The sequence below is a fragment of the Musa acuminata genome, chromosome BXJ2-8 (assembly GCF_036884655.1).
Source record: "Musa acuminata AAA Group cultivar baxijiao chromosome BXJ2-8, Cavendish_Baxijiao_AAA, whole genome shotgun sequence".
Lineage (NCBI taxonomy): Eukaryota > Viridiplantae > Streptophyta > Magnoliopsida > Zingiberales > Musaceae > Musa > Musa acuminata.
The window spans coordinates 7322311-7333176 of record NC_088345.1 but is presented as its reverse complement, the minus strand read 5'-3'; the positions used below and the strand labels follow the sequence as shown (position 1 = coordinate 7333176).

Here is a 10866-nt window from a genome sequence, read left to right as displayed (position 1 = left end):
ACACATGCAGAAACAATAACAAAAACATGGCATATTGACCAACTTGAGTTGTCTCACCACAGTCATCTGACATCAATGTTTACCATACTAATTCAACAAAATAAACACAAACTGAGCAGCATTTGTAACCTTGTTTTTGTCAAAACAAATCAATGTCACATGATCCCCACATAATAAAACTGGAATGCAGAACATGGCTCCAGCCAAGGAATTCCCCCGCAAGTATTAATTTAAATCTCAGGGGGCCTGCCATATGATTAAGAGAATCCAGTGATGGAGCTAAATGTTTAAGCCTCTGCAGCACTCCATTCTCAATAATAGAAGACTACAATGCTATACTCATCTTTAATCCTTCTCAGAAGAGTGGCTACCAACCTGTCCTTCTGGTCCCTCTCTTAGAAGGACTCAGGACACTACAATCTTTTCTATTATTCCTTCTGTCATCTTATAACAGAAGGTGCTTCACAACAACCTGTACATGAGGTGTGTTGATAGGGATGTGTTCTGCCCCATTGTCCAACCTTTTTGTTGCAGTAAACATCCAATTCTTGCAACCTATGAAGAATCAACCGATACATAGAAAACCCCACACCATGTCCCATTGAGCAACAGTATGTCAAGTAACATTTTGTAAACAGCCACCTTACCTAAAAGTAATGTCTTATTAGCTATAAAGTGCCCTGGAATCTGACCTGAATTGTTTTAATTGCTAGATGACCCATAAGGACCAACTTTGTTGACAAAGACCTCATTGTCTAAGCTAGATCACATAAGCAAAATATTTTATAAGGAAAACCATCTGATTACTTTGATACAGAAATGTAAAAGATAATGATACTGATCTGGTGACTTTGAAATGAAAATAAATAATCACAGTCATTGCTTATGTATAAACAGGCTTTATGTTTATAGGCTCATCAGAAATTGCATCCACATGTCAATGTGACTGGTCAGGCCAATCTACACTGGTTGAGATTGCTAACTGAGTGTTCCCTAGGATGAACACAATTTATTACTTCAGGTGGTACAATTCAATCGAACCGGATCTGTGTCAAAATGCCTATCAAACGGTAAATAAAGTGATGTCATCTTTTAAACATCAATGTACTTTTCAGTTTTCTCCATCCTCTACAGGGTCATTAATTATGGACAACATTTGTCACGAGTATAAGTCCACCATAATGGTTAAAGGAGCAGTAGATACAACTTTTCCTAATTGAGCAACTGAGCATAATTCCTCCCAGTTGTCTGGCAGGAATCTAATATTGTCATAGTGATTGACAACATAGCAAAGATAAACTGCTTATATAATCATCCATGTAATATTTACATGTGTCTCTGAGGATATATTATATAAGCAAACAAGTGGAACATATATAAGAAAGGAAAAATGTCCTAAAGAAATTTACATCTGCTGCATATTCCTCGGACAAAAATATGAGTGTTACTATTGCTTGATGTGCAGCATGCTGACCGGTAACTTCTGCAAAGTGAATCATACATTGCTCTTGCTGATATATTGAAAATTAGGAGCATGATTAAATCTCTGAAAAAGCAGATACGAGCATCAAACATTATTAGAATTATACAGAAGCTTCTGAAGCAAAGTTCTAAATGATCTATAAAGTTATAGATCCAACCTTTTCATCTACTAACATTTCCAAAAATACCATAGTATAAAATTGAATAGGGTGTTAGATTAATACTATAATATTTTTTTAAGTAGATTTATGCTATAATATTAACATGTCAAGTTGTCTTATGAAATACATTCTTTATCACAGTGTCAGAATTTTTCTGGACGTCTACCATGCCTGGTATGTCAACAAGGTGAATTACAAAAAATATTTTTAAGCAAACAGTACATGAAACATTAAAATAGACCAAAGAGAACTTAAGAAAGACAGAGTGACACCGTTTATTGTCTTCAAATTTAAAACAATAGCCACTGTTTTGTCTCAGCATCTGCAAAATTAATGGAAAAACACTTAGGATCAAATACAAATGAGTAAAAATTGAGCCTCACACAAATAAATATAAGTTTCATATAGACAAGAAGAATTGATAATTCATGTTGAAAACCATTCCATCTCCATGTGTTAACAAATCTACTATATCGAAGCCCATTCTTTTTGGTTTAGTAAAATGGGTAAAGTAAAACATACTTCTGGTCTACTTTACTACATGACTCCTAGGGTTCATGGATGAACTAAAACATAGACTGAACAAGAAGTTTTTCTTAGCCAATTGTTTGATGTTAGCTACACGAACCTTTGATGACATTATTTGTACTAAGACCAATATCACTAACTAGTCCAAGAACCATAACACCCTATTCTACATAGATCAAGAAATCAGTGATATTTATTATTATCAAACCAATTTTTTTTCTTTTGACTTAGATATCCAAAAATTCTTCATTAACAGATTAGAAGATATCACAGAAAGGAGACCATTCAGTTACAAAGACCCATCTTACGAGGATCATGAGATACTTGTTTCCGTTGCATTGTACCAACTTGCTAATAGTCATATTTGCATGTAATTTAATTAATCAAGGAAAAGCTAGGAGCCAGGTTGAATCAATTTAATTTAATCTACAATTGATCCATGAGTTCAAGACTAGTTTTTTTTTAACGACTTTGTCAGTATAATTTTAGAAGCTCAATTAAGTTGTTCCAGTCCAATTAACAGGGAGCCCACTGGTTCTCAGTAGAGCAAAACTAAAAATAATAAGACAAAATATATATTGGTTAGTAATAGACCACTAACAACCTGAAAGGCAAATCTAAGACTAAAGAGAGATGGAATCATATCTTCCGTTGTATTGTATCATATTTAGAATCAGACATAGCTGGTTATAAGTTTTGTGTAGCATTTTTACTGTGAGAAAAGCAGGTCTCGTGTGACAATCATATTTCCAATAAAAATCTCTTTGCCTGTTTGTCACTAATCCTACTCATGTCTTCATGATCTTTATTGTATGCCCTCTCTCTGCCTCCTCACCCTTGCCCCTTCTATTATAATATCGCTAGATTCCCTGCGTTTTTCTTCCTTTCTCTGCATATACAGCAGTGTGAACTGTTGATCATTGGTTATAAAACACACTCAACAACCATTAGTCCTCATGCATCCTCTAGTCTAGAGAGCTTTAGAAATTGGCTCATGACAAGAAGTCCTAATGTCCTTATGTCCCAACTACTTGAAGCCAGCTTCATGGGTCTTTTTCTACCAATGAACTCCATTGAGAGCGATATTACTAGTACGAGCACTTAATCTCTTCCTGCACCTCTAAATTCTAATTGGCACATCTCCTCTGACCAGTGCATCCATTAGTATCTTTTACATGTAATCATGCCATCCTAAAAAGTTCTCCATCTATTTAGAATTACACAAATTGTTCCCAAATGTAAACAACTTCTCAGTTAATTTATCAATAATTTCACACATCTTGATGACACTTATTTATGGCATATGTTGCTTTCTAACTTCATAGCAACATTATCCATTAGCATAATTGATCTTACAACTATATGCCTAATAAAATATAATTTATGTTCACATTTCTAGGTAATCTCATTATCATCATTTTTCTTCAAGTGAGTTTTAATAATTACAAGAATGAAAAATTCATCAAACTGATTTTTTTTGCTTCGTTCTTTTTTCTGAATCCAAACCCTCACATGCTCCTTTTAGTTTTTATAGTTTCTCTATATGATGGTCATGATCATGAAAATGGCTTCAAATGATGAATTTTTCACTTACAGGTATTTTTTGAATAAAGTAGTAAAATCAGCATAATCTATTGCCATCTAAATAATCATGTGCTTTCTCTATATGACCATTTAAATATTCCAACATGCAATCTAGGTTTGGCACAATGGTCATTTTTCACCTAGGATAACCTTGGAAGACAACAAACACATTTATTCTTAGCTACAATAAAATGGTTGACAGTATAAACCAAGGATTGAAATATCGTACCGAAATTTCGACATTCTCTCTATACGGTATGGTACTTATATATGGTTGACGGTATAAACCAAGGATTGAAATATATACATATATACATATATACATATATACATATACATATACATATACATATACATATATACATATACATATATGTACATGTACATGTACATGTACATGTACATGTACATGTACATGTATATGTATATGTATATGTATATGTATATGTATATGTATATGTATATGTATATGTATATGTATATGTATATGTATATGTATATGTATATGTATATATATATTTATATTTATTTATTTATAAATAAATAAATAATGTCGTCCGATAGCAAGCGGTCCACATACCGGTTTACTGTCAGAACGGTATGTACCGCCCGTACCGGGTGGTATCATTCGAAACTGTATAGCTTGGTATAAACCATAGATTGCCCACAACAACATGTTGAAACCTCAAAGAAAAATCCAAAGAATAGGGGAGAATAAGCATTAAATTGTAAAAAAAAATTTAAAATCTGTAAGGGAATGATATCCATAAGATTTTTCATGATAGCAAATAGAAGAAGTACAGTTCTGATATGTTTTCACAAGATTCTGGTTTTGACCAGGATCCATGGCAGACAGCTGTCACGAGAGAAAAAAACAAGGAAAATGGATTATATCTTTAAAAGAAATCTGGAGAAAACAAAAAGAGTAAGATAATTGGATGCGTTGAGAATAAGAATATCAAGAGATATTCTGAGCAACGGTGAAACGAAGTCTATGGATATATTGTTGACTCTAATCCTTCTTTTCATGCAATGATGAGGTTTTTAAAGGCTCGATAAAGTTTGTCTGGAGAAATCAAAGTTACAACCGGAATTGAAGATTTTCAATCTTCAAATACATTTATAAATCTATTAAAAGAGTTCAGACTGGAAGCAGGGCCATGGTTTTTTGACCAGAAACCTTATATACCAAGGCAATGGAACAAAGATGGTCTCAGTTACCATAATAAGGACAAGATAACTTCCTAGATTAGATTTCCATTCCTTGAACTTCACTTGTGGACCAAAATATGCTTTAGAACATTGGCAAGCATCACAGGAAGGCCTCAGTCTACTGAAAGTGTAACTCTTACGTCAACAAGATCATAAAGAGGACTATCTAAATTCCAAAATTCATACAGCCTAGTGATCCTGAAGGCAATACTTATAAGCAGAATTTTGTTACGAACTAATTCATATTCATTGTTAACACTGCAGACCTTGATCAATCCAGTGGTAATTGTGAATTTAACAAGGATATGAACCAAGTAGTTGGGAAAGAAGCAGAAAGAATAATTGATTTATCATCTAACATCAGTGTCTATGAAAAAAGTTAGAAGATAACCTGTATCGAATATTGGTGGAAGTGGTAAGGTCAAGGGATAGATTCAAAGATATTGTCTGATCTAATCCCTTTGCCAAATAACTACTATCAAAGAATAGAGAGTTTGCAAGTTTTAAAGTCAGGCTCTGGGATAGAGAAGTTAGAAAAAGCAGCAGAATTTGAAGCAAAGAGAGTTGGGAGAATCGTGATTCTTTAGGCTATTAGATCTTTTCATACAGGTTGGACCAAATGGGGAGTTAACTGATACCATTTAGTATGTGGTAGAATTCTGTATGTATTTAATGCTATGAGGTGTAATGTGAGATCTTATGTTTCAATTTTTGTCAGAAATGAGTTTATAGCCAAGAGCCTTGTGGATTTATATTTTACCATGTATTGCTTTCTCCTTAGATTGGAATAAAATGATCACTTACTTCTCCCAAAAACATAAAAGAAGCAAAATTAATTTAAAATTAATATAGAAATGCTATAGGTTAAGACAACACAGAAGTTGAAAAATACTACTCTTTTCATTTGCAGAAAGAAAATGAAATATATCCTGATCTGCCCATTTCATTTCGATCAAAAGTGCACTTAAATACTTCCTGCAAACAACCTTGGAAAGCATAACAAGAAAACATGGAATAGAACATTATGATTTCTTGAATCTTAGAATGAAAAGTTCACAGTTAGTACTGGGATGTTATATCTGCACTTATTTGCTAAGCTTGAAAGAACAGTTGGCAGAATGGTTAAACATTAAATTACAGAAATACAACATCTTTTCAAATTTCTTAGCGTGAGAAAACCTATTCTAGAAAGCAACTGATCTAAAGTTTAGCCTGCAACAGTGATGATCACCTTTGGCGATAGCATTCAGCTAAATTTCCCTTAGGTAGACTTAGAAAGGAACTCTTGTGAGGGAACCTCCAGTGTTGCTCCAGCATGTTCTTTCGTAGGTTTAACAACTGCATTACAAGATTCAGATGGTCAAAGACAAAGGAAATGAGTAGCCCGATGGCCAACCACAAAATTGATGCAGATAAAGCAATTGATTGTCCCGCAAGCAAGCGTCTAAAGATTTGGAATCACATGCTCATGAAAAGCCACATGATGGATCATATCTAGTTCTCAAAGCTCACAGATTTTATGATTTTTTTAATCAGTTAATAGATTGTAGGTTACGATCTCAAAGAAAAGGTCGGAACGTTGCTCGAATCATTACCGTAGCCGCCAGAGGAGCTGAGTTTCGCTTGGACGATCATGTGAGAGATAAAGTGGGAGGCCTCCCGGGCCTCGTCGAGCAAGCGATTCACCTCCGCCTCCGCGGCCACGCCTCGGTTCTCCTCGAACTTCCGCCGGATCTCCGCCGCAGATTCCGCCATCATCAGCGTGTCCCCGGCAAACGTCTTCCGCGTCGCCCTCAACAGGGCCCGGTACGCCGCCAGAGCCTGCGCTCCCCCCATCCCTCTCTCACCAGCCGTTGTGTTCCAAGAACGACGCACAACAAAAACACCCACACAAGGAGACATGTTATGTAGCATGGTCGGTCTCCAGCCTAATGCAGCCAACATGATTGTTCGCAACTAATCAACCTTTGCTCGTTAAATGGTCAGCTCAATTATTAATTGTCACTTCGTTACTATTATATATCTTAAATTATCATTATAATATTCGAAAACATAATAACTTTTTTTTTTTAGAGTTTGAGTTATCTAAAAATCTCCCTTTTTTTAGTTTACACTTTAATTTTCTTTTTCGTGTTTTCGAAGACTTTTATCAATTAAAATCCTTGGAATACGAGTATCGTATAGATCAATCCATAAGATAAATCAGTCTGAATTCATTCTTAAACAGGATTAAAAAATATTATTTATTGATTCAAAAATAACTGATATAAAAATATTCAGATTTTTATTCCTAAACTTATATAACCGCTTAAAATCATATTTTTATATGTAAGTTTCTATTAGATTATAAAGTGCCATAGCATAAGCATAATTAAAAATATCATAACTCATACACTAAAATTTACACATAGGATGATTGGATTGGTCTATAGCAGACCAACAGCTAATTAATTTTATAATTCGGTTCATATGTTGTAGTTTTTCCTGTGATTCCGCTATTTGTGGATATTTCAATGATTAATAAATAGGAGCTATTATTTGAAGAAAAAAAAAATATATATATATATATATATATTTTTAAAAGACTAAAAGTTAAGAATTTTACATAAAATTTATAATATCATCTTTAATTTTATAATTTTTAATTTAGATCTCAAGATCGAAATATATTTATATAAATATGTTATGATAGGGAGTACATTGTTAGCTAATTGTCATTCAATATGTAATTGTTATGTGATATTTAAGGTGAAATGAGAAGATAGTGGTCAACTTCCATCGGTCTATCCACGTGGGCAAGGGTCCAAGGTATATGGTCATGGGGCAAGCCCCTTCTTATCGCCCACGTGTATAAGAGATAAGGGGAGGTTGTTGAAGATAGTTATATATTGTCTCTTTGTAAAATATTATGTCCTTTTACGATCATGTATAAAAGTTTATTTTCAATATTAAAAAAAATTATCTTTTTTTACCATCCGTATCTATACTCATATACATTGGGTTACTAACTTGGGCATTATATGAATTTGTTAGGAAACCATTGGTAACCTCGGTCTTCTATAAGTGTTACATTAAGAGTTCAATATTTTCATTTCGAAGGCACATCGGGCAATCCCGCTCATACAAGTCTAGACCACGTCGAGCTGACCAGGACATCAACGACTACTTCCTTCAACATTTTTTGCGCTAGAAGAATGACCTAATGTTATAGGAATATCCACCCTCTGACACTCTCAATAAACGCTCAAGTAATGAGGTTTTGCCCCCGACACACAATACTTTCACTTAAGGGGGGCAGTAGCTATCCTTTCCTCGCATAGATGCATCCATCTTAGTGTAAAACATTGTTGTGATACTAGCGTTTATTCAATAAATTGGATTTCTCATCCCTAGGGATGACCCTGAGCCACATGCTCATCCTTGTCGAGATATTCTTGAATGTCACCCAACAAGTACAAATGCTAACGAGTATGATACAGGTGCGATCATTGGCTCAACTACCACCAACACTAGCACCCATCGAGGTCCCCCCACCCGACATGGTGCTAACATCCCAAGAGCGCATGAGACATGTCAAACCACCAACCGAGGGGGCACTTCGATCCCCAATCGTGAAATTCAATGGACCACACCACCACTCTACTTTGCTTGAATATGAGACATAGTTGATGGATTTGATAAAGGATTCCTTAGGATCCAATTATGATAGATATATCGATGTTTGGAGAGATGAATGAGAATTCCAATAATCTAAAAAAGAAGTGTTGGTCGACCTCACCTCGAGTCGGTCACCATTTATCTAAAAAATAAAAGAGGAATCGATTCCAACAAAATTTCACCTCCCATAGTTAGAGGCATTCAATGGTAGTGCCAACCTGATAGAGTATATCGTAGCCTTCCATGGCCAAATATCATTATATGGTACTTTGGATGCCTTGATGTGTTGTACCTTTCCAACCACATTAAGAGGCAGAATGATATGCTTACCTTAAGCTGATTTCAATTAGTTCTTTTGCCCAGCTCGCGAGGAAGTTTGAATTTCACTTCCTCATGAACATACGCTAAAGGCCATTAATGGTAAGGCTTCTCAGACTTACATGGGAGGAGGAAGAAACACTTATAGGGTTGATCGCTCGGTCCACTAATGAAATTTGAGACATCGTATATGTCCATCCGTCGCTCATAATATAGATCTTCATGATGGGGCTAAACCTTCTTACCTCTACTGGCCAATGATCAAGAGATCGTCGATGAAAATACCAAAGGTACCTTAATGGGTCAATCAATATATTATCACCAAGGTCATAGTCTTCGGTAAACATGAGGAGTTAGACAAGAGGCTGAAGTAGAAGCGACCATAATCCACCCTAACCCCGAGGCTACCATGGTGAAAGAGAAATAAATGACCCGAGTTACCTCACCTAAGGTTTAAGCTAACCATCTTGAATATGACCATAATTGAATTTTTTCTATGGATAAAAGAGAATGGGCTCTTAAAAAATCCTTACCCAATAAAGATTTTGTTAGTGAAAAAGATAAATTCAAATACCGCCAATTTTATCGGGATTACAACTACAACTCGAATGATTATTGCGATTTGAAAAAGTAGATTAAAGAACTCATATATCGAGTACACCTTAGGTAGGTCGTTCGAAAGCACTAGGAAACCTCACCCTGATCTCAGGGGTTAATAGAGAGACAAATTGAGTCATCATTGGTGGACCCACGTTGGAAGAGATAGCTCATTGGGTCATAAAACTTATGCTTAAGCTACCATTGAAAAGAGTTCGAGGATGAAGGATAACCTAAAAATAACCTTTAAGGAGGAAAAGACGAAGTTCCTTGACTTACATCACGATGATGTCTTAGTTGTTTCTATAAAGATGATCAATGCTCGAATGAAGATGGCTATAATTGATATAGATAGCTCTATTGATAACCTCTACTTTGATGCATTATAAAAACTCAGGCTCTCAACTAATGACTTTACCCTTATGACTTCTTTGTTGATGGGTTCGTTAGTGATAAAGAATATATTAATGATAACCATCATCCGACATATAAGTGTCACATGAAAATTATCATGGAATGAGGAGCTTGTGCGAGAAAGAAAAGATATCCCAACTTACGAAGGTGGAAGAACAAGATGCAAAACAAGATATTGGAAGACTAAGGTGTTATAGATATGACATGTCGGGAGGATGAGGAACTCAATAACCGACTCTCTTTGCAAAAAATCAAGGCTAAGTAGAGAAGACTCTTAAGGGGGCTTGGAGGCTCAAGAATGAGCTTCACCCCCATGATTAAGGGCAATTCATAATGAGGGGATTGATCACTCTCCTCTCACAACGAAGACAAACGTTCTCTTGGATCGATTCCAAAGGGACATCAATTGATGAAGGGACACATTAGAGAGAGCAAAAGTGGCTGATGTGCAAAGACCATCTCAAAGAGTATAAAGTAACCAATGCATGAAGACCACCTTTAAGAGTGTAAAAGTGATCAATGTTGTGAAAAACCCGACTCGTATAAAAAAAAAACCTATAATGGCAGAAGGCACAAGACAAAATATACCTAAGACATGTGAGTAAGAAAAACTCAACTTGTGTTAAAAGAAACCATTTACGGCAGAAGACATAAGGCAAAATATTTTCGAGGTGCGTGAGTTGGGAAAACCCAATCCGTGTAAGAAGAAATTCATCATAATGAGAGGTATAATGTGAAATATACCTGAGGCGAATGAGTTAGAAAAACCCAACCCGTATCAGAAGAAACTCACCATGGTGGAAGACACAAAGTAAAATATGTTTGAGGTATGTGAGTTGGGAAAACTTAACCCGCATAAGAAGAAATCCATCATAGTAAAAGACATAAGACAAAATGTGTCCAAGGCACGTGA

At 35.3% G+C, this 10866-nt stretch overlaps 1 protein-coding gene across 1 annotated transcript; it reads right to left on the bottom strand.

Moving 5' to 3' along the window:
* Positions 1-1699: 1699 nt before the first annotated feature.
* On the bottom strand, positions 1700-6863 carry LOC103993366 (mitochondrial zinc maintenance protein 1, mitochondrial). The gene is made up of 3 exons (XM_009413399.3): positions 6563-6863; positions 6199-6305; positions 1700-1965 (listed from the first exon to the last, which is right to left on the bottom strand). The coding sequence occupies exons 1-2, from the start codon at positions 6801-6803 to the stop codon at positions 6229-6231; spliced, it is 318 nt and encodes a 105-aa protein (XP_009411674.3). The 5' UTR covers positions 6804-6863; the 3' UTR covers positions 1700-1965; positions 6199-6228.
* Positions 6864-10866: the final 4003 nt, after the last annotated feature.

Coding starts and splice junctions, on each gene's coding strand:
- LOC103993366 (XM_009413399.3), bottom strand. CDS start 6,803: ATGGGGGGAGCGCAGGCTCTGGCGGCGTACCGGGCCCTGTTGAGGGCG. Junction 6,306..6,562: donor CAGCTCCTCTGGCGGCTACG/GTAATGATTCGA, acceptor CTTGTAATGCAG/TTGTTAAACCTACGAAAGAA.